This window comes from Anguilla rostrata, chromosome 4 (genome assembly GCF_018555375.3).
Source record: "Anguilla rostrata isolate EN2019 chromosome 4, ASM1855537v3, whole genome shotgun sequence".
NCBI lineage: Eukaryota > Metazoa > Chordata > Actinopteri > Anguilliformes > Anguillidae > Anguilla > Anguilla rostrata.
This window is the reverse complement of record NC_057936.1, coordinates 51,551,470-51,576,903: the sequence shown is the minus strand read 5'-3', so window position 1 is coordinate 51,576,903 and position 25,434 is coordinate 51,551,470. Positions and strand designations below refer to the sequence as shown.

Genomic DNA, 25,434 nt, shown 5'->3' with positions numbered 1-25,434 from the left:
CAAGAATTTGTTTGATTTCCTAAGCATTACAAAGTGAGTAACTTAAAGCACCTGTTACGAATGTGCATTCAGTTTAAACAATACAGGCCAAGCACATGAAAAAAACTGTTGGACAGGGACAAATCAAAACACTGACCCATCTGTGAAAGGCTAATTAGAAACTGAAATGGCAACGTGGTCAGAGTTAAGAGCCAAGTAACACACAAGCAAAATTAAAGCTTATAGCAGCAAATTAGCTGGCAGGAGAAGAGCAGTGTGAAGTCTGACCCGTGAACCGTTAGCTGTAATTCCGGTAAAAAACTGGGTGGAGTAGTGATGTATTCCAGATGGCATTTATCTCATAGAGGTCAGAGTTGAGGGCTCTCCTGCTGGACATAATACTTGTTCTATGTTAAAATGGAACACTTCTGAATTATTGGTCACAGGGACTCTAGACTGGAACTGCACTTGGGCTGTCAAGATGAGGACTGCCTTCATTTTCAGTGTGTGGACTGAGGCAAATTATGATACGTCATAGAATTCTAAATTGATATGGTTAAGGAAAATATGTTTAACAAATTTCAACAAAATCAAACCAAAAACATTACTGTATATAGCCTAAATATACATATCCCACTCATCTTTAATATGATTATGAAATATTATATACAATTTTATTATTAATTATCTAATTGATTTAACTACAAAAAAAAAGCTGTAGCCAAAAATGCACGTTTGCTATCTCATGGAAGGGCGCATATGCTTTAGCATGTTAGCGTCCATCTGTGTACATGCCTGCAACTAATATGTACCCAGTTTTTAATTTATTCTTAAAATATTTTTTATGGGCAATATGGGGCTGAATATGTCCAATTCCACCCTAATTTGTAATATCTAATTGACTATTTGTAGCCACTGCTGATTTGAGAGAGTGAAGAGATCCACGGTCCATCCTCAGAAGCACATCCATGGGACCAGCCTGCTTCTTTTCACACCACAACCCATGGGCGACTTGCATAGAACCGAGCTGGAGGAAGACATTTCATATACAGCTTTGGTACGCAGTCCACAGGCACCCAGTCAGATCCTCCTGTACCCTGGGCGATGCAATTACCAATCGCACGACACCCTACGGAGCTGCCCACCACAGTTGGCACCGACACGGTCCAAATTTGTTCTGAAGCCATGAGGCTCATCTATGCACCGCAGCAGGGTGGCTTAACCGAATGAGCCACCCAGCAGCCCATGAACCCATTCTTAAGGTTGCATTGATCCTCGGCCCCACAAATAACTATGTGAACATTCCACAAGGCTAAGGCAATTCATAGAAGATAACATTAAAATTTTGGTTGATAGATTTATTTATTTATTTATTTTAATTTGTTGATATCCTCTAAGTATACAGTCTTAAGACTGCCAATTTCAAAAGTGACACAAATTCAACAGGTGGTGCACAGCAAAAGCATAAAAGATCAAGCAAAATGAAAGCATCCCTTCATTCCAACTTCAGCAGGGGCAAAGCATGATGATGCAGAAACTGCAAACGGAACCACCTGTCCTACAAGGAACATTTTGACAGCATGGATTTGAAGTGATCCGTCCAGATGCCCACATCTGGATGCCTCCTTTTTATCGGTCTAACACTGTCTGTCAGTAGCAGTAGAAGCCCTTAAAGATTGACTGCACAGTACCTTTTGGAGCAAACTGATTGCACACAATTCAGAGACTAATTAATGAAAAGAACTCCCTCTCTGTAGTAGCCTGGTTAATTATGAATCAGAACACCATGTTCTTTCCAAATGTGTAAAATTAGAAGTACATAAGAGAGCTTTTTCTACCAGTTCCAGTATACCAAATTCATTTAACAATACATAAATATTATAGTGACAATAAATTAATACATAAATAAATAATTGCTCATGTTTTACCCATGGTAATATGAAACAGGGAAATAAAATTCTGCATTGTGCGAATTGTTATAATAAATCAGCATTTGGTTTGAATATGGTATTATCTTGGCCTGGTCAGCAGTGAAAGGTACTGTAAGGTAATGATTCTAGTTTGCACATTCTACAGTGTCTGTGCGTGCATGTGTGTATGAGAGAGAGAGAAAGAGAGAGAGAGGGAGAAAGAAAGTGAGAGAGAGATAGAGAGAGAGCGCAAAAGTGTGTCTGTGTGTGTGAGTGTGTACAGTGTAGGGTACAGTAAAGATGTACTGCATCACTGCACGGTCAAGGGCACCAAATATCACCCATCTGGAGATATCTGAATATCACAGAATTCTCATTTTTGACCATTCCTTTCAGAAAAATATGCATGTGGCTATACTGTAAGTGGTAAATAATGAGTTTCTAATTACATATATAGGAATGCACACGTCTAATGAGCAATGACATTTCAGCGGAACAGCACACTCTATCTGAAGCCTTTTCCATAAGATTAGTGCAGGCAAAAAAATTCCTGAGGCATAGGATAACAGGACAGCACCACTTGTCACTATGTGAGCAGTGTGCAGACAAGAATCTAGGTCATGAGTTGGCTCTCAGTCACTGCTTAAATCTCATTGCGCATTTTTGGGGACAAATGGCCTACAAGGTACATCAAAATGCTGGGAACCAGCTTTCTGGACTTCTGTAAGAGATTAATGGCATGCACTGTAGTTAGAATGCTTCCAGATCTAATTACACAGCATGCCAATGAGGTATTAAACCATCATTAAGCTAAAAGAGGATCTACAAGATAGTAAGCTCATGATTTGTTATATGTATGGTATCACAAATTGCATCATAATCCAGCTCCCATGAGCAATTATATCTTGGGTGGGCAATGTCTGTTTGACTAATTGTGTGTGTTTTTGATGGCTGCCTTCCTTATTAGGGCTCAGTACAATCTTTTATCCAGAGCCTAACATGCATCTAACAAAATGGGTATCATGTAAAACTATGGGGATCATAGAATGTGGTTGTCAGAACTTTAATTGATTTGTAATCACAGTTGTGTTCATTCAGGTCAGATTTATTATTTTGTTTTCTTCTAGACTAAGTGCATGTGTGTTTATTTACTTGTATTTATCATAGGGCATCTGGCACTTTTGGCAGCACAAAGACACTCATTAACATTAGATGCAGTTGACTAGCACAGGTAAAGAGGTGAATAAATTTTCATCAGAGAAAGACAGCAGGTAATATGTCTAATGCGTTGAATGTGTGATGATTGTCAGAACAGCTGTCACATAAATTAGAATTTTAAATTAGCAACTGCTTTAGCAAGTTGGAAATTCTTGTTGAAACTCAAGTAATTGTGTTCTGCTTTATCATAAAAAAACATTGATTATACATGGTGCTGCACTTGAAATGGGATTGATATGTCAGTGTGGCTATGGATCGTAACCATCTCTGTGAGCATGTGACACTATTGATCCATATAAACAGTTTTTATTTATTTATTTTAACATTCATGCAGGAGTATAAGCATCCTAGAGATGCTAGGCAGGCTTCCGAGAGAAATAACAAAAGTCCTATTTTATTTTATTGCAACTGCAGTCAGTAAAATGTCGACAGATGCACACTAAAGTGTCTGGGGACCCTGTATTAATGCAATATTCTCCAAGGGATAGGGAATTAACAGAATATATTTGACTACTAATCACTCTGTGCTGTCAGAGTTCTCCATTTGAAATTCTATGTTAACTGATAATGCTTATACACACATGCGTGTGAGTATATATATACTATATATTGTGCAGTCCATAAGTATTTGGACAGTGACATAATTTGCTGTTCTCACTCTGTACATCAGCTTATTAAATTTCAATATGAGGTCAAAGCCCAGACTGTCAGCTCTATTTAGAGGTTTACATACTACACACTACATTTTTATTAACATTATAGTTGCAAAATATTTGTAGAGAATAAATATAGCCTTTTGTGCTATAATGTATTCACAAATATATATTTCACATAATTACCACATTGGTACTCTAGTAGCATATGTAAGTGGACGAACCCAGGTCTATATCGTGCATTTTTATTTTCTTCATTATAACCTCCTATTTGGTGAATTTTCAAAATCATGAAAACGTTATTGCTCCATGTTAGTACCCCTGCACAGCTACACAACATATAATCCAGCCACTAAGTGCAGGCACTATGCAGGCACACCTGACTAAATGAGTGGTCAATGAGAAATCTGGGCTGCCTTGGATATGTCACAATGATATTTCACTTTGTTTAATTCTGAATTATTTTCAGCCCAAAATAATTCAAAACACATATAAAAAGTCAATTACAGAACTTAAATAAAAAATAAAATACTTATTTGTTATAGTATTTTAAATATAAATACATTTTTAAAGTATAAAGTATAGAGATATAATATATAGGAAGCACAGTGATGTGGTTTAAACACAGATCTTAATTAATGTGCAATTTGTTCATTTCCATACTCAAACAAAGGAGGCTATGAGTTATGTGACCTTTTCATGAAGCCACATTAAGATATATGCCAGCTGTTTGCAGGAAGAAAAAAAAAAAGTGTGTCAGTACAAAGACTGATACTTCACCTTTAAGCTGATGCTTCACCTCTCAGATATGACGCTTATGTCACTGGCTGCTTAGAGTCAAAGGTTATCTCATTAGCTGCATAAGACACCACAACCTCCAGCCCACTGTCTTCAGCAATCACATTGACTTTTTCTCCAGAAAGGCTGTTGCTGGTCTTACGAGTGGTGTAATACAGCAGTGTGGTGCCCTGGTTAGGGACCTGGGCTTGGATAATGGAAACTGTATAAAAAATGAGAAGGATCTATAAGTCCCTCTGGATGGGAGTGCCTGGTGTAATGTAACGGAATGCAAGGTTCACTGAATGCACCCTGACAGCTGAGGGACACTTGCAATACCAAACATTAATAAATACACAATGCTAACGGAAGTACAAAAATGTTTTTTTTATTTTTTTTATGAACAGTAGATATTTTGACCGTCCAGGTAGAAAAGCTAAATTATGAATGTAGACATATTTTTGCAATGGAGCAAAATGAAGTTCTCCTTTATTAAACTTTATTAAACTATTAAAAGTATTGTGAGGTTAGTGGACATTTTTTCACTTAAATAAATGTCTTTGAGTTCCAAAAACTGCTGAAAACAAACGTAACATGCGGTCTTTAAAAGGCAACAGAGATCAAATGGTCTCTATTGTAGAAATGCAACCACTGGGCACTCTAATGAAGACAATGTCACTGCATACATACTCTTTGTTTGTTCATGTGAACAGGCACCCTGCAACAGGTACGTATCACAGTGAATAACCAAATGAAAAATCCACTGATCCCAGGGTGAAGATTTTTCTCCACACCCACTTTGCATATTTGGCTGAATATCATTAAAATAAAAAAGGAGCTTGCAGTTTCCACCTTGCAGAAGCAAGCAGAACACAGTCCTCTGGGATATCCTACTCCTTCGGCATGTATTAAACAGTCTGTGCTTGGTGGCAAGGTCAGCCACCAACTTTCCTGACCCTCTTTCTTGGTGGCCAGCTGCTACAGCATCCACTACCTGTGAGAGACAGAAGAAATATCTACCTGCTGCAGCCTATGCCTGTTTGCTGGTGGATAGTGATATGTCTCAGCTGGCAACTGAAAATGTCCAACTTCTCTCCTCATAACTTTGTTGCAAGTCTTTGTGCCCAGCTTGGTTCTGTGGTGACCAGAACAGCTGACCTGATTGACAAGGGCCCCATTCAATCTGTTGGTGATAGACAAGGCTTACAGTTGACAGGTTATTCAGCTCGATATCTGTTTATATTCTCACTCTTCACTTGTTGAATATGTCTAGAGTTCATAAATGACTTTATACTGTATACAACTTTGGGGTTTCCCATGTACATGCAGTGAAGGATGGCCGAACAATCTGTCAAGTAGTACTAACCTCCACTCCTCAGGGGGGCTTTTCCTAAGTGCCAAGCAAACCCCCATTGACTATAGCCAGGCACACCCTCCCTACCACCAGAGAGTTACTGGTAAAGCATAAGCTATCCTAAAGAATAGAGACATGAATACTGAAGGCCTGCTCCCCACGATTTGGTACTAGACATGAAAAACACACCCTTTTTTATTGGTGGTAGAGGATTACCCCCCTTTTCTTCCTACTGAGAATCACCAGTCACAATCCTCTCACTTCACCCATATTCCTCCTAAACCATGCAGGGAGAACTGCAGTCAAATCACATGCAGTCCTCAAGCACTCTCGCCCCTGAGCTAACAGTTAGGGATTATTAATAGAACAAGCCTCAATTAAAGGAGAGTTGCCTGTGGCAACCTGCAGCCACCAGGTACACAGCAAAGGGTACGCAATGGTGACCATAGGAACCCTGATTAATCTTTCATCTTTTTTTTTTTTTCTATTTCCTAATTTTAAAAGTCTAACTGCAATTGCCCATCACATTACTGGAAGGCACAAATTAGAACATGCACGCAGCCAGCTGTCGCTGTTTTTCACTCTGTAGTCCATGAGATAAGCCAGCGTGCTGAAGGACAGTGCATCCTCAACAGCTGGCTCAGGCAGTCCACAGGCACCCAAATGACCAAAGCAGTTGTTACCCCATGATTCGGTTTTTGATTTTGTTACTGACTGCATCCTCTCTCCCAGGATGTCACCAGCCAATTCCACATTGCCCAGTGAGAACTACAATTCCAGACTCTGGAGCACATCACCACACCAAGTATCACAACTCAAACCTGAAAAAGACCCAGCTATTTCCCGTCAAGTTATTTACAACTGTTTTAGCATGTTTTAATATTCTGTTTTAACATGCTAGCTATGGAATTGATAGACGGAACCATTGTTTGCCCAAGGGACTTCAAACGGTAGTCTTAGTGTTTGGAAAAACAGTGCAGATTAAAAATTTGAGAATTCAAAAAATCATTGACTATCCTGCCTTTTTGTGCTTGAATTGGGCATCAGAGCCTGCTTGTTTACCTGTGCATGCCTGATGTGACTCATGGGAGATCCACACCAGCAAGTATATTACACATCTATACCTGAAGCCTTTTTAGAGGTGGTTTCCACCCTTTAAAGGACAGGCTATGTATGGTAACAATCCCTACAGCAAACTGTCACCCTCTGCTATTGAGAACGGTCCATCACTAGCCTCTCTGTTAGAACAACATGCTGTATGTAATGGTGCAGGAATCATAGGGACATCATATACTCTAATCACTGTCCATGTCAATGTACCACATCCGTCAAGTCTACAGCCCTTCCTACCAGTCCTAAAAACAAGCATGTGCTTGATTGCAACAGCTATCTTAAATTTTCAGAGACTCACACTGCTGGTATGTGCTACTAATGTCTGCATGCCGTGGTCCACTGGCCACACAATGAGCATCGGAAGAGGCCGTAGGCTGTTAGATGAAACCTGTAACACGGGAAGTAGGGACTCCACACCCCTGAAGGCATTATTAGATAAAGACAGTTCGATTCCATTAAGGTTGCAAAGCACAGTACAGCAGACAAAGTGCAAAGTACTAGGGCCCTCTCTATGAGGAAAGCCCACTCATATACAGCACTGCAGTACCTTAATATGATGTAAGGCAGGCAGAAATTGTGTTAGCCTATGTGTGCTGCCTTGATGGGTCTATCTCAGGGGTGACATAAAACGTTCTATATGAAGACTGCTTTTCTAGCCGAGGCTATACACACTAAGTGAGTTGGCAAGTTGTGTGCCTCGTCTGATCACATGGTCTGATGTAATTACTGTGCATCTCAATCCATAGTTGTGTCTGCATTTCTTCTCTCTCTTTTGAGTTTGGACGAGGATCGCCCTCATTATTTTCATATAATCTCTGCACCTAACTCTTGTGCCGGTTGGACCATACTAAATCCAGTGTCAACAGATCAATTCTATTATACAATGGAGCTGAGGTACATTCAGAGAAAAGATAATATATTGGTAAGTAAGTAACCTTGCTTAGAAAAGCCGCAATCAGATAAACTACAGTAGATTTCAGATATCTGAGGGTATATGGGTACAGAAATATGTATTTTGGTACACACCTCATGTGATCAATCAGATCAGTGCTACATTATCCATCCCCACCAGGCACGATTAGTTTGCAAGTGTAGATGCTTTGCAGTGGTATAGCAGCTTGTTCACAGTTTACAGTTCAGAGTAGCCATTGTGCAAACTTCAGATCCACCCATGATTATAATACAATAATATGTTTAAATAAAAATTCTTGTCACCCATAAGGGCATCCAGATGGCATAAAGATTAATATATCTTCAAAGCCTGCTCTGAATTAATACTAACACACAAGTTTATTATGCAAAGTTTACAATTAAACATTGGGCTTGAGCGCAGTAGAGTCCCTGCGCATTCAGTTGAGGAAGGAGACACCCTAGTTTATGAGACACCCAGGTCTGAAGAAGTCAGAGTGAGTATGAGCAAATAAAGTGTTAAAGTGCAAAGATTTGGACGCAACATTTTAAAAGGGTATGGAATGTGTGCAGAGACATGTTAGCCTGATTTACTGAAATAGGTCAGTTCTCACAACAACAATGCTGCAATGTCCCCCAGGGAGACAGGTTCAGTAGTTAACCTCACACTCATATTTCATAAACTTCATCCTAAACTATTAAGATGCAGAAAGAAAGGATGAAAAAGCTCGAAGGATATGCGGCTTTAACGTACATGTTTCAGAGCTCACTTGCTCACTTGTGACTGACAACCCAGAGAAGCAACAAAAGGTATTAAATAATCGCATAGCCTGAAAGTTTCAGTGCCAGTGCAGAATGCAGAATCTCATAATTGGTTCTGGGGAGCTCTGAAACACACATCTGCATGTCCATAAAACTCTTTCATCCATATGAATGGTGAAAATAATGCCAAAGCTCTATTCTTACTTAAACTTTCGAAAAGCTGTCGACAGCATGGGAAAAAAGCTGGTAATACACACTATACACATTAAAATGTCCCAATGCGACTTAATTTTAGGAAGAGGATAAACCAGCTTTATAGTCAAATCAGGTGTGAGATAAGGATGCAATATGCTGCATAAAACCTACTCTTTAAAACCACAGCATTGACAGGGCACAGGAGTACCAGTGTGGCATATGAACCTGGATTCATATCCACAAGAGAGCTGGTTAAAAACATCCACAGTAGCATGCAAATGTTGTACTTGAACTTAAGTACTAGTGTAAAAATATCCAGCAGTATGAGTAACTTGCAGGCTATGCAACTTGCCCTGGATAAGGCAGACCGCTAAGCAAAGAAATAATGTAACTGTGAAGCCTCAACAGTGAGGAATCAGGCAGGCTACATTCTTAACTGCTGAGCACCTACACAATGTGTATATGACCTTGCAGTCTGCCGTAAGATAGTTCTGGGATCAAGAATCAGAAGCAATAAATGCACAATACCAGTCACCAGAACAAACAGAGTACCTATAAAAAGACTTATACGAACCATTTGTCCAGTTGATTCATACTCTGACAGTCATGTTTTCACTGATGGTGGAGCCATGGAGACAGAAATGACATGGAAAAGCCAGAAGCACAGATTCAAGAGAAATCCCAACATGACTGCAAGAAAATCAAACTTGGCAACAATTGCTGAGCCAGAAATGAAATGAATGGAGTAGTCACTTCTGAGAACGTTGCCAGAACTGCATAAAGGGGAATGTAGTCACTGCACCCCTGTCCATCGTATTACCACATACAGACTTATGTTCAGAAACATTTATATGTATTTTAAACCAAACTATAATTTAACCAAACTCCTGGGAGCTAAAAACTTTATACTGAGGTCAAACCCTTACTTTTCATTCTACACTGCAGAATTCACCCTTTATTAATATATACTGTCGCTCGGTCATGCGGCTTTCAATGAAAATTCGAAACCATCAGCAGAATGTGTGCGTGTGACTGCTGGAGTGCTCTGTCTTTATAAAGGACTGTCTATTCTGCGGTACCTGGAGTTCACGCTTACAGCAGGAAAGGCCAGTCTAAAAATGCACCTACATCACCTGTCTGCTGGATCATCACACCAAGAGTGAGGTTATATATTGATACACAGTAAAACATAACAAAAAGTATTTCTTCCAGTATAAGTATAAGACCATACTGCCTTTGTATTCGCATCCTGTATCTTGAAATGTTTCAAAGAAAAGATCATTTAGAGTGAGGAATAATACAAAAATCTGATTCATACAGCCAGCATGTATAGACTGAATAAGCCATCATATGAATGTAATACATTACTGTTTAATGGGATCCAAATTGTTATGCATCGTGTTTTTGCTCAGGCATGTTGGGTTCAATTAATAAACATTTCGCCAACACATTTGTAAATAAAGGGTCAATGAAACACGGAAGCAGCCCCAAGGCAAAACTCTGTAACTGTTTTCTTAGACAAAGTAGAAGTCATTACACCCTGTACGGTTAGTATTGGGAACTCATGTTAAAACTGAAAGCTGTCTCAGATATTTGGGTGAATAATAATTGCCCAGTGGGTCAGAGTGCCATCAAATCAGCAAGTATAAGCAATCAATTATAACAAAATCATTCACATTAGATGGAAGACCAGCTGTGCTCAAAAAGTATTGCACTGGCTAAAACATTTAAATTGGCTATCATGTACAAAAATAATAATCATTAATTAAATCAGCCCTTCATCTTAAATGAATGGCTTCCTTGATCACAAACTGAATTTAATATTAAAACTGCATACGCACAGCTTGGTAGCGATGCTTGACCAATAATAATCAATACCGCTCCTGACATACCGGTGATTCAGTTATACAGATTCTACCTTTCCAAAAACTGTTTATGCTTTGCATACTTATTCAAAATGTGTTGCTGACTACAGCTGTTCTTTCTAATCATAAATGGAGGGCTTATTACTCCATCTAGGGCTTTTTCGAACCTCATCTAAAATGCAGCGCTACCTCAGAAACAAGTAATCACAGTATCATTCTCCAGCTCATTTCCAATGCATGGCTTCAGCTTTTCATAAAACATTCATAGGCTCACTAAGTCCAGAAATATAATTCTACTGTAAGAGCCACGGTGATATGGAACATCCTATGAAGCTAGGGTAGGCTGTGGCTTTTCCTATCCTTGTCGAGAACGCTACAGTCCAGGAGTATGAGCGAGTCGTTCTTAAACGATTATGAGCGGAACCAAGATAGCAGGGGCCTAACTGAAAATGAAGACTTATGAGATCTCTGGTGCTGATAGCACATGGGACAGAGACAGGTTCTGTATGCAGCCCGGTGGAGTGAGAGAGGCAAGGACCAGGTACACTGGAGGGAAAGAGGTGCTTGGATCACAGGGGTTCTCTGAGAAGAAGTACCACAGCTGCTGCCAGACCCACACTACACAGAGCACCTCTGTAATGACTACAGTCAGAGGCTCTCCTCCAGTCAGGGCTCAATACCGCTTCCTCTCGACACCCGGTCGATAAAATTAAAGGGTCCGTCTGAATCAAATCAAACACATTTCGCAGACAAGACCACAGCTGGAAGCCAGTTTAAAGATACGTAATGCAAAATCAAATCCGTATGTCTGTGTATATCCAAAGAGTACACAGAAGCATGCTCTTTTTTACAAGAGACGAGAAAAATGTCTTCCTGCCTTTGGTCCATTAGCGCCCCGTAAATTCAGATAACCAGCATGGCTCAGGTTTGTTGACAGCAAATTGTTTCGTCAAGCCGTAAAAATGCATTTCCTGTTTTTTTTACCCATTCAAGTCGATAGTGTTTGGCAACAGACATGAGTGCAAACAAGGGCACATCCTCATTCTGAAGTCCTATGGTGAAGGGCATTAGTTAAAGCAACAAATGCAAGACAGACTTCACCAACTAACTACAAAACACACTCAAACATCTGATAATTTGATAACAGAAAAATGTTCTTTTTAATTGCCGTCTTTAATATTGTTACTGGAGTCAAGATACACTATAACTACTGTTTACAAAATATTATGTAGTTTTATGCCACAAACTATAACAGGGATACAGAGATGTCCAGGCTACCTATCCACTTCCAGTTTGCTGGGGAAAAAAAGAATTAAAAGTAATACATCAAGCACGTACAATCCAGGTTAGTAACTTCCAAAGTAATATACACTAGATGACCAAAGGTATCTGGATACCCCTTGGTCTGAGGCTGTTTCTCATGGTTTTGGCTAGGCCTCTTAGTTCCATTGAAGGCAAATATTAATGCTACAACATACAATCGCACTCTAGTAGATTCTGTGCTTCCCCAACAGTTTGGAAAGCCCATTTTCTGTTTCAGCATGACAATGCCCACAGGCACACAGCGAGGTCCATATAGAAATGGTTTTGTCAAGAACAATGTGGAAGAACTTGACTGGCCTGAATAGAGCCTGAACCTCAACCATCCAAAACCTTTGGGATCAAATGGAAAGCCAACTATGAGTCAGGCCTGACCTCACTAATGCAATTATGGCTGAATGGAAGCAAATAACTGCAGCAATGCTCCAATATCTATTATAAAGCCTTCCCAGTAAAACGGGAGGTTGTTATAGCAGCAAAGGGTGGAAAAACTCTATATTAATGCCCATAGTTTTGGATGAGATATTGAATGTCAGGTATCCACATACTTTTGGCCATGTAGTGTATATATCATAAGACACAAAGCAGAAATGGAAAGTAACAATCAGGCATGTCGACACCATTTATGAATTACATTTTCCTTTAACAATGTAGGCCTATTTGTTGTTTTTAGCCATCACTTTCAATGATAATCTGTGACTCTGTTGTACCGAATAAATTACTAGCCATCAGAAGCTATTTCATTTTGTTCATACTTAAATTTAATATTTCATCACCATTCTCAGATTTGCTTCTCTGTTTTTGTGATTTGACTTATTTGACAAAAACTAATGTCAAAAATAGCTTTTGTTGTTCTAACTTGGCTGTACATTTTGTTCTCCTGTTAGGCATCTGATTCCACACAAGATTACCAGAATGACCTATTGATTTTATCTTCCTGGACCACATTCAAAAACATCTGGCAAGTAAGACAGAGAATGAATTTTCATTGTCAATTATCATTATAACTATTGCTTACACGTGACAAAAAAAAACCCTCAGTCAGCAATCGTCCAGAAAAGCACAATATCCACATAAGCTAGAAAGCCAGACTATTAAACAATGGAGTGAGGAAAAACAGGAATTACTAATAAAATGTTAGTTTGGTATTTCATGCAACATTAAAAGTTATTTTGAGGCACAATAAAATCAGCAGAGAGAAATCTAATATATAAACTGAAGACTGAAGATTTTTTGAGGTATGCAGGAGTGTCCCTAAACGCATACATATCTGCATGTTGTGTGGTAGCAATAGCACAGGTGTGGGAAGTTAATCTTTACTTGGAACTGTGTGAGAAATATGCGGAAGGTCAGTGCAGCCACAATACAGCTTGGTAGGGCATCTGCCTCTTAAGCCCTCACATTTCACAAAATGCTTGATGCTTATGTGAGGGTCAGGATACATGAAACAGGCTTAACCTCATCTAGGGGTCACCCATGTTTTGCTGGAATTATCTAGAAATTTTGCGTTTCCGTCTGAGCCAAAGCTAAAATCAATAAAGATAAAGAGGCTGAACGTCTACAGGCTAACATAAAGACTGTGGTACTAAATATAGCAGAAACACTGTACAATAAATCTTTGATCGGCAAAAGAAAAATCTGCTCAGGTGATGCCTCATCATTAGGATTTTTTTTCTCTCTTTCTCAGAAAAATCTTCTCCATTAGCTGTGCAAGTCTCCCGGGTTCAACCAAAAGAAAATGTGTTTATCACGTTTTTAAAAAGTAAAGAAATCTGATCCGGCATTCATATTACAATTTAATGTCTGATTAAACTAACTTTTTACTTGTAAATTCAATTATCACTACTGTATATTTTTAAGAAAACACATTAAGCAAAGAGTTCTTGAGAAAATGGCGTACAACACTGGATGACACGTGCAGTAACGGTTTGCCCCTGAATGAAAGCTCATGCCCAAAACAGACTGCGAACATACTGTACAAGAGACTCAGAGAAGGCCAAGGATGTGTTTATATCCGTTTGCAATTCAGCATGTGTGTCAGCATACAAAGAGCAGCCATCAACACCAGCTGGCTTGCAAGAGAGCTGAGAACAGCACAGGCTGTAAAAAAGCAATCAGCACATTAGACTTCTGATGTAAAAACAAATCAGAGCTTACAGTATTCCTGTGCAGCCATTCAGAAATCCTAGCATTAAGAGTTCAAATTATTTAACCCCAACCCACTTATAATATGGGTCAGACATTTATTTAAAATTGGCACAGCCTACTTGTCCAAGTCACTGGTTATATGGGGGGAATGATGAATGTATTTGGAATATTAATTTAAGTTTACCATGTAAAAATCGAGTCTTTGGACAAACCCTTGAACCGTAAAAATAACATGATGGTCAGGTTCATAATATCACAGTTAAAATCAGTTTGCATATAGATTTTTTGCACATTCTATTATTACCATGCCCAGACTAACACCGTATAATTGTAAATAGCATCGTGTTTATGGTTAATGACACACAGGTAAATTTATTTGGTAGCATGCTTTTATCCATTGTAAGCAACCAGATTTGTCCTGTAAGAATTCACAGTCAGCCGGGCCTAAGACAGCAACAGAATCTAGGACCCTTGGGTAACCACCGTGTTATTACTGCACACAACCTTGGTTTGTTGCAATTATCTTCTTCTTTTTCCAAATAGCAGATAAAGCTCTCTGTTGTGTGTCACAAGCTTAATAGAGAAAACAAAGCAAAGAAAAAACATTCTTCTTAAAATGAAGCAACATGGCATTGAATTTATATCAGCTTCATTAAATGAGACACTTAGTGAATAATTTGCAATCAGTAATTCTCACATTTTTTAAAATATGTATAAAAGCTTAAAACCAATGCAAATGAGTTTATACGTTTATGATCTTTTTGGGATAAATAACCATTTGACTTTGCAGCAACCTCAATTGGGGTCAGCAGCTCAGAGGATCATTCTCTAACAACTGGCATTTAGCTTGTTTAAGGCAAATACACAATTCACGTTTGAGGCACAACAAATGGGACATGAGCAGAAACCGATTAGCCTGGATAGTCGTAAGTCTTCCTTTCTGTTCACAGGTGTACCTTATGTAGGTCATTTAAGGAAAGCTCAGCTGCCAAAATAAACCAAAGTCTGACATCGCTAGAAACCAGAAAATTATAAATACAATTGTTTATGTCTATAAGTGATCACTAGCCTCAAACTATTACCTCCGTTTTTATGAAGTATTGCTTGTATTTAAAAACAAGTAAGCCATTTCAAGTGCCAGCCATACATTCTCAAGCCATAACAGTACCAGTTGTAAATGCCACACCTAGAAGCAACTCTAGACCTTTTGCTATCTTTCTTGAACATGAACTAATGATTCAACACAGCTAGCGGATAATCCAATATGGATGAAACTATCCTCAAATTAAAGATGACAGCCTGCATTTTAAACTCATATTCATTGCTTCATTTAAAATCTAATGTGCTGCAGTACAGCCAAAAAACAAAGAATTGTGTCACATGGACTGCACTGTATATACTGTATGTGCCATTGTTGGATTACTGCATGAATCATTTGTTCTCTATTATACCCAATAAATTATTTTTGCAAGTGGAGCCGCCAAGATTGGAACAGCACTCGATATAGCTTTTCCCTTGGCAGTGCTTTTCCAGAAATCATTTGTGCACAATAACTCCAGAGGAAACATCAAGCTCAGCCTGATATTAAGTACATCATATTGCAGTTTTACTGCAGGTGAGCACCACACAGCTCATTAGTGTCCAGAACATTTTTAAAACAGATAAAAATACGCAGCACCTGCTGCATGATGCTACTGTTCCTTCTCTTTTCCTGACTGTGCGCTGCAAACCTAACAATCATCTTATCATCTGCTGAGGTAGTTTCATGTATTTTGACTAAATTAAATAACCACACAATGGGATACTGATCAGTGGGATTTTTTCAGTAGGTTTTGGGGGATCAATGATTTGTGTGGGCTGGTGAACAGTCTAACAGGTGGAATGTGAAAATCAAGTAAAGGTAGAAGTTCTGGGAATTCACTTCAAGGAGTTTCATAGGGAGATCAGAATATGGGCTGCAGAAAGGTGGCAATGCACTTCCTTTCTCTGGCTAGGCGACCACAAAAACTATTGATATATTTATTTATTTTGCAGAAGATGAGAGGAAAACAGTGCCACACAAATGTCAAATGTCATCGAGGAGGAGACGTGGAGAGAGATTCAGTGGCATCTCATTACAGCCAAGGCTGTTGAGTTCACAGCTTCCCAGCTCTGTTGCTGCTGCCATTAGGCTAGTGGTAAGCACCCACTGCTCAGGGCCTAGGCTGAAACCCAGAGGATAACAGGCCCTGGGGAAGTGGGGAGGACTGCAGATTTTCAAATGATAAAGGGATTAAAGAAGCGGTGGAAACTGAACTCGCCTCACACCGTAAATGTATTTTCAGCCGCAATATTTCATTTTCATGTTCAAATCTAGAAAGGAGGCTCCTGGGAATAAAAACGTTTGGGGGTGGCAAATTCAAGACAGTGTATTGTTAGCATCTTCCTAAGGAACACTGTAAATGTTTGCTGCATACAGTGGTGCAGCGAGCCCTTTTTATCCTATATTCCGATGCCTGTTGGCCCAGGCATTAATGAGCTCTTACATGGAATGTTGCTGTACTTGATTGGACCACAAATCTCAAAATCTACTTGTGGGTAACAGGCTTAGTGCCAAGATGCAATGCCAAGCCAGTTGCGTCCCCATCTGATCAAAATGATTCGTCCTGAGACCGCACTACCGTAACCACTGGTGCAGTGCCTTGCTTTGTGCTGACAATATTAAAATAGGACTCTACATCCACGGACTATATTAAGCCGTGTAAATCCTGGCAAATTCCTCAAGTGAAAGCAAAATGCTGGGAACCAAAGGAAGCAGATAATATCTAAACGTTGTGCAGCATTTTAAAACTAAGTCACATTATATCCCAGTTTTTTATACAAACAATGACAAACAATATTGATTTTAAATGTGCTTTTAAATTCCGTGACATTCTGACACAATGGCCCAGAATTAGAGAAATTAAAAAGAAATAGGAAGTGATGAGCATTGCTCTCCTTGTGTATGGCTGAGCACTGCAGGTTGTAACTTTGCAAGCAGTCTGTGAAAAAAAATGGTCTTTTGGAGCATCAATATGATGTATAAATGATTCTTCAAAAAGGAATTCAAAAAGAAGGTCAAGGATTCTATAAGATGAAAAGAGAGAGGAGTAAGGGAGAAACAGTACTGAAGCACACAATAAGGCTCTGTGAACAACTGTTCTCTCTTTCTGCACATTACTTCATCAATCTTAGCCTTCCTGACACAGTAAACAGCTAATAGTAACATCTGTCCCAGTTCAAAGTAAAAGCTTTTTTGATAATTAACAACAGCAGGAATCAATGATGTGGAATGTTCAACTATGGTCCCAGACATGATTCATTTCTGAAAGCAACTGCGTAACTGCAGCATTTTTCACTGTGAATAACATTAGTTATATTGTTTCTGCATCCTCAGAAGAGCAGTTAATCAATACCAATAAGAAGCCACAATTAATTTACAGTTCTTTGCCTGAATTAATCTGATAAAATCAAAACAAATGATCCTATTCTCCATACAGTCATATATGCTGTACTAGGGGGTCTGTACAAGGGGTGTACTGATCATGCTGTTTTGCTCAGTGAATTACACCCCTTATTCTCGTAGAAATGCCAAAATCAGAAGTGCTACATAATTTTGAATTTCATTAGACCATATTTTTTACTATTATGTATTGCCCTTGTGTAAAATAGTGGAGCGCAAGGGAAGACTCACTCTAGAATAGACGTGCCCACTGTCCCACAGACAATGCTACCATTGTTCTCATACACATGTCTATGCTATTGTTACTAATGTGCTGGCAGCAAAAAACATGGCCTATTATAATACATATTCTCAATATACAGTCCTCTGAAAGCAGAGGACAAAACCCCCTTGTCTGACAAAGACGCCTTCAAGAAACAAAGGAAAACGGTTAGGCAAGTTAATAACCGTTGAATGGGAGAGTGCCGGCTTAGCATGGGGCAAGAAATCTGCCGCAGATATTCTTTTCTACTGTGCTTTCCAGTGCATTAGGCTTGTCTGTGATAAAGCAGAATGTACGGCTATGAACTTAATCAGTCTCACAAAAAATAATTGGAAATATGCTATAAAAATGTTTTAAATACTGTCTAGGATGTGTTTTTGTCTAATGCGACAATAACACCTCAAATAAGAGGACAATCACATTTATTTCTAATTAATGTCAGCTCGACTTAATGCTCCAAAAGCATTTAGCCTTTCATATGCCCTTAGAAATTTATAGAGCATCACATTTTACTGGAATGTGAATGACTCCCATACACAGCGAGCTGAGTCACAAGCAACTGTGACAGGCAAAGTGCATGACATTTTACCGATTGTGTAGAAGTATGCGCAATGTGCAATTTAATAAAGCAATCTCTAATCCATCTGACTGTAACATTCTGATGATATTGAAAGATCTATAGACGTGGCATTTTATGTATGACATATTGAACTTTAAGGTTGGTGATTAACTTTATTACCACTGGGAGGTAGTGGCAGACCAGCCACGACTCACCATTAGAGTGAAAGGCCCTGTCTGCTTCAGCACGCCTAATATCCTTTCAGGAAATTACCCAAAGTGCCTTATTATTTTACATCAAATCTCTCCCCTCTAAACCTTTACTTTACAGGAGCTATATAAGACCCTCCAATGAAGAATAATGTCCTGTACTAAAACTGGGAAAATACTGGCCTCAGCCAGTCCATTCTGCGTCACAAGTATTGATGAGTGGACATTCAATTCGACAAGAATACAAATGTCTGCATTGCCTAACAATAAGGAAATGAGACGATACAGGAGAGATTTTAACTGGGTCTGTCCTGTTATTTAGGTCATTTGTGGCTCATCGATCCAAGAATACAAGCAACAATTCATTTCCTCTCAAATCGCAGAGTGCCAGCATCGAGAATATGGTTGAGTGGTTTGTTCCATGTTCCTAAGATTAAAAGGTAAATTGTGAGATTAAATAAAATGCGAAACTTTTCTGAATAAATGTTCTGAGGCAGGGCAGAAGAAACACCTGCAAAACTTCACTGCTTTGTGCTTTTATACAGCACAATAATGTTTATAGCGCAATTGCACTACAATGTCTGTAGCGCCATCAAAAATAACACCTATTTTCAAAGCAGCAGCAACTGACATTACAAAATAAAACATAGCAAATTGGATTATTTTGAACTGATGTGCTTATTCAAGGGGAAAATTCAGTTTTGGATGACCTTCAGCTACAATGAAGCATTAGCTTTTTGGACCCAGCTGTTTTATCTTAAAATTAGGAACTTGTTCAACAGCGCTTTGCAAAGGCTCATAAGATATGCTGCCATTTAATATATATTTTTAAATGTAGTTGGGTTTCTAATCCTTATTTAATTAATGTATTACAAACAAATCCTCATGCCCTAGTGCTATTAATGAATAATTTTTGTGGAGAAAGAAGAACCAGAAGCAGCAAGGTTCTGTGTATGCCATATCAAAACCCTCCTTCCTTTAAAAATCTGTATTTTCAAAGAAATATAGTATGGCGTTAAAGTGCACTGTGGCTAGACCTTTGGCCAGTCACATGTAAATGCATCCACACCTTTGGACTGAAAGGTTAGCATTAAGAAGGCCTGCTATTGAAAGGTCAGGTATTTACCCTTTTTTGGTGCCTTTCATTGCTCTGCCTTGCAATCTCAACATTTAATGTATGTGGTAAGGCCTGAAAGGGTCCATAACCACAGGATCTCTATTTGACAACCCCCAGGATCATGCAGTTATATTACTGTAGGGTTTATACAGCACTCTATTACCAGGATCCTTTTCAAGGAGTTGATCAGGCCTTGGCATAAATGGCTTGTTACATTTCCCAATTTACTCAGTTCTCGGCTCCCGTTACACCTGATCAATACATTGCACCTCATCATTTTCTCTGGCCTGTGCTCCTTTCAGCTCCATTGGTGAAAGACAAAGAGGTGTGTCCTCTACATTTTTAATGCAACGGTTTGAAGCAGGAAAGGAAAGGTGCATTAAGAAAAAAAAATTATTAATCTACTCATCTATATCTATTATCAAAATGCAGACCAGCCTAGCTGAACAGTGCCCCCGAAGTATGGGTAATGTTTAGCCAACAAATCCTGTCTTGACCTTTATTAATACAGTGCGTTAAATTGGCCTCGATCATTTATTTCTGTGTTCTGTGAGTATTAATGAGCAGACTTCAAATTGCATGAGAATAAAATGCAATTGCTGAAACACCGAAATAAGATTATACAGAAGAGAGGTTGTGTTAACTAAGACCGTCTTTCTCTTTAGCCTGTTAGTGGCTCATTGATCTAACAATACAAGTACCAAGTGATTTCTGCTAAAATCTCATAAAGCCAGTATCAACAGTATGGTTCAGTTGCTTATTTAAAGCTCCAAAGATTAGAATGAGAATTGTGAGACATCACTGCTGTCCCAGTAATGACTGTAAAAATCATTCATATATGTTCTCTACAGTGGAAGGCTGTGATCCTCATGCACCCCAGGACTACTAAAATACCCCTAACCATTTTCAGCACCAAAATTTATCACAATGACAGAAAACATGATGGATATAATTTATCCAATTTCATTCCCTTCCATCCCTACCATCTGTCAACAATGTCATTTTCATCCTAATTGTGATTAGATCATATTCACAACCATGTCTATTGGGTAATAATGTACAAAAGCCATCCTTATCAACATGTGTGGTACCCTTGGATGAGCTGCTTCCATATCTAACTGCTCCCTTTCATGCATCTCCTCTTTGACTGAGATGGTGTAATTACCGCTATGCGCTACGAGCAGGCTGAAAATCCTGGCAAGAAAAACTTTTGTCTCAGTGCTCAATGAAGACCTGCACTAACAATGGCCGATCCTTGCTCTGCTTTCCTGCTGTGGTAAGAAGCATCCTTTAGTAACTGTCAGTGGCCTGGGTCCTTTGCCGGTATCACAAAGTATCAATCCTCTGCATTGCAGCTGATGACTAAAATATCCTGTTGTGCATTGGTGAATACTTGCCCCTTCCAAAATCCTGAACCGCCTCTAGCACTCCTCACATATTCTCTGATGACCAAGGTGTCTTTTAAGATGCTAGTATGTCAGTCCTAATTGGTGGCAGAATGTCCATCCAGCTGGGCCAGTCTTCCATTCCAGCTATAGAAGAGCCCAAGGGCTGCTTTCTGCTTGTTTCTGTGGAAATCAGATGTCTCGCACATCCAGCTGCACACCCACCCTGTTACCTGTCTTTCCAGATTTTTCCCAGGTTTCCAGGTTGTCACTGCACCCCCTGCAGTGCCACAGGCTTGCATGAGAGAAGTTAGTTTAGTGGAAAACTTTTTGAAATACTGTACTACAGCAAGACTTCAGAGATATTGCTTTGACGAAGCCATTTAAAGGGGACATTCAGATTGAAGCAGGAGGTTTGCGCAACTTTATTTCACAAAAAATGTCTGACTTGTTTGGTAATTGACTACAACTGTGGTATATGAAATATAGTTCATTGCATTGTCAAAAAAAAATAATGTAATGAATTCTTTCCATATTCATTCCACCAAAGAACACTCTCAGTTCTGTAATCCTATACTGCACATATTGAATTTTGAGATCAGCGGGTGATCATTACGCATGACAGACTGTAGCTGTTGACACAATGTCACAATGAGAGAGTGGCATACATTTGAATGCATTACTGCAGAAAATGTGTCCTTCAAGTCAAACCACCTTTTGCAAACAAAACAAAGGTGACCCGATGAACAATAACATCGCTTAAAAGGTTCTCCAATCTGCTGCTTGGAAACAGCTAATATTTTAACAGCTAATATTTTTCACTCATCTTGGAATCTTCCTGAGAAAAGTATATGTGGACAAACGTTTCAGAAATTTTTGTTAAAGTACCTAACCTACAGCAGGTCGGCAGATAAAAAGTTTTTTTCATGGTGACGGCGTCATGATAGAAGCTAGCAGACAAAAGAGTTAACCACACTGCCTGTTCTGAGCAGTTTGTCCCCTTAGCCTTTAAATCATGGACAGACAATCAATACATCAGCATCAACAGTGATTAATAACACTGGATTTAAAATGAAACTATATATATATATATATATATATATAGCCTATATATATATGTAGCATCCATGGAACTCTTTGTTTATAATGACTGTGGCAACCTATTTTCTGAAAAAAGTAAATATCTGAAATATGGTGGCAATATTCACTTATTTTGTTGCATTTCAGTTGATAGCAACTCAGTTCCTAAAATCGGTGCAATAAGTTAACAAAAACAAAGCAGAGTTTATATGCTGCCATTTAATATCCATAAATTGCTTTCAGTGTCTATAAATACACCTCCATAAGACTGTGGTTTGTGTGCATATACTCATTTACTTTCTAACAAGCCTGTAATTCCTCACTTGTTTGAATTACAAATTGGGATTTTTCTTGATTTTGGTTTGTCTGTCATTACAAATTAGTAAGAAAATCAAGAGAAAGGGATATAAAATGAATTGGATGACAACCACTATTTTCAATGGGTTCTTTTGTAATGAAAAATGTTTCCCTGAATGCTTGAAAGTGCATAGGGATCTTCAATATTCAGAAATTCAGCAGATGTTCCAATTAAATAATCTGTTCTATTCTGTGAATGTGCTGCTTGGTTTGCAGACAGATAAATGAGCTGCAGAAATAGTCCTGTTTAAATGCAGAACAGGGACAGCACAAAATATCAAGCAGCCAGATTATGATCATTCGTTAGTACTATAGTATCGATGGAGCTAACAAATGACCTAATCACAAAATACCTGAAACAAACACATTACAGATCATTAAAATGAAAGTATTGCCTAATGCATGCCAATAGCATGCCTAACGCTAATAACATGACATTAGTACTACAAAATGAGTGTGACTGGTAAATTAGCAGGTAATTAGTGAAGACCTGAAGTGTCCATGTTTCATTAACATCTTCCAAGCTGACTGTGAATAATAAGCAGGCTTGAAATAAGTGAATTTCATAAACGCATTTCACAATGTAAGCACAAAAACCATGTGGGGAAAATGTGGGGGATAATCAAACCCTTTCCCTACTGAAAGAGACCCAGCACCAGGTATACCTTCTGAAATCAAGCAAAACTGCAAACGGCCATTTTAAAGAGTGTTGTGCTGACCCAGTCCATGGTCAGTTGCACCTGAATGTGTTTAATGATACCACAGCATAAGTATCATACAATTATGCACTTTTATGTCAGTGCTCATTCAGCCTTGATGAAATTTCCCACTAAAAGGATGGAATGGCTAAGAAACAGACTGGTAAACTGCACATAAACAAAGAAAATACAAAAAGACCATAGTTTCTGTGTATGATTTCCTTTGCCAGATTCTCCTTAGCTTTTTTCCCTTGCATTTTAAAAGCTTATGTTCAGAAAATCTTCTGCAGACCAGAATAATACCACATCCTAAGAGCATGGATGGCTCCCGAATCACCCTTATTTCGCTTCGCAAGAAATGCAATACCTCTTTTGCTAGAAGACAATTTCAAAGGATCATTAATCATTGGGTTTATTTCCTTGCAGAAGGAGCATGTTGGCAGCCAGCAAGGAGAACCCATAGACCCCCAGCCGATAACAGGAGCCCTAGAGCTGAAAGCGAGCGCCGTCACCTAAGCTCACCTGCTGCAGAACATTTTGACCGCATACAACGTTATAAACAACCGAACATGTCATCCACGAAAACAACACGATTCCTAGCCGGTAGTCAATCATGGGAACGTGGAACGGCAATGGCAATGTGCAACTTGTATGTCAAAGTGTAAGTTATATACTGTGGATGCAGCAAGAATGCATTTAGTAAACACGGCTTTTGCATTATTTTATAAACATAAAATTAAATGAAAACTACTTCAAAAATTTTATGTTAAAAATAGTGTACACATTTTCACATAACTTTTGTTATAGGCTACCTTATATCAGATAAAAAATTGTAACCAAATCATTAAAGAAAGGTGGATGGTAAAATATCCACTTACAAACTAGTTGTTTAAAGTTGGGTTGAAGTTTGTGTTATCCTATAACTGCATCGACGGTACGGTTAAATATTGTATAACGTTAGAAGTTAAAATATTGCGTATCAACTGTGTGCAAGCATTTTGGTCATTTTATGTTTTGTTTTTTTTTTTTTTTTTTTTACATCACTGGAATGTATGTAAACAGAATGAGAAAGAATCCCACTTTCTGCACATTTAAAAAAAATCCTCTCTCCAGCATACAGCAGGGTAGTATCCAGCAATTAAACCATTTTTAATCCAGCTGCTGATGACAATTAGTAGCTGCACTGACAACGACTGTTACTCACCCCAAGCTTTCTGCTCCGAATTTTCACATATCCTTGCTTCACAATATCATTGAAGTTGGAGGCCATCGTGTTTTCGTCCCCAAACAAAAAGTCCTCTTTTTGTAGCTGCGAGTCCTTTGGTCAGTCCGGCATTCAGCCCACAGCCAGCTCCGGTGACAGCGTTCGAGCAACCGGCTCCTTCGGCTCATTCCATTTGAGTCGAGGGAGATACAATCCGTCAGCTGATTTAATTCGAGAAGTGCCGCTTCCTGGATCGCACCATCTTTTATTCAGGACGGGGGTGAAATCACAAACTTGCCTTGGTTTGTGATATTGTGCACTTTGTGCTCAGTGAATGGGCACAGAGTAATATCCTACAGTCTTTTCAGTCATGGTCATTTAAAAAAAAAATAAAGAAAAACACCTGTCATAAATATAATCCAGGTACTATTTACGGCAGAGTAAATCTTAGAATATGGTGTTTCCCTTCCTTCAAATCAGCCTGGTTGTCCAAAAATGGAATAAATCCTTGAAAACTGTATATCCTTATTCACCGCAAGGGTCTAACGAACAAATATAGTCACTTTGTTTTATTAGAAACGTAATACAAATCAAGATACTGTCGAGAGAACAAAAATGGTGGTGGGAAGCAGTTCCATGGGTGAAAACACCTTGTTAATGAAAGAAGTCAAAGGAAAATGGGCAGACTTGCTCAAGCTCAACAGAAAACCCACTGAGCAAGTGACATCTAGCGATGTTGCACAGATGAGCAGATTTAAGTTAAAACAAGTTTGTCATTATTGGCTCTCCTGTCAATGTCCAGTGGACTTCCACATTAGATGGTGTGTCTGCCAATCTTGACCGAGGCCACTAAAATATTGTTATAAATGTCAAATGATG

General features: G+C 38.8%; 1 protein-coding gene across 3 annotated transcripts in view; it reads right to left on the bottom strand.

Annotated features, from left to right (window-relative positions):
* The window catches only part of dok6 (docking protein 6), a 60,463-nt gene extending 35,514 nt beyond the window's left edge, over nucleotides 1–24,949 (bottom strand). Inside the window, exon 1 of one of the 3 annotated variants that reach the window (XM_064333122.1) lies at nucleotides 24,556–24,949. In XM_064333122.1, the coding sequence (XP_064189192.1) occupies nucleotides 24,556–24,621 (66 nt within the window). In that variant the 5' untranslated portion in view covers nucleotides 24,622–24,949. The remainder of the gene's footprint in view (nucleotides 1–24,555) is intronic. The other 2 variants (XM_064333124.1, XM_064333123.1) reach the window with 2 other exon arrangements.
* Nucleotides 24,950–25,434: the final 485 nt, after the last annotated feature.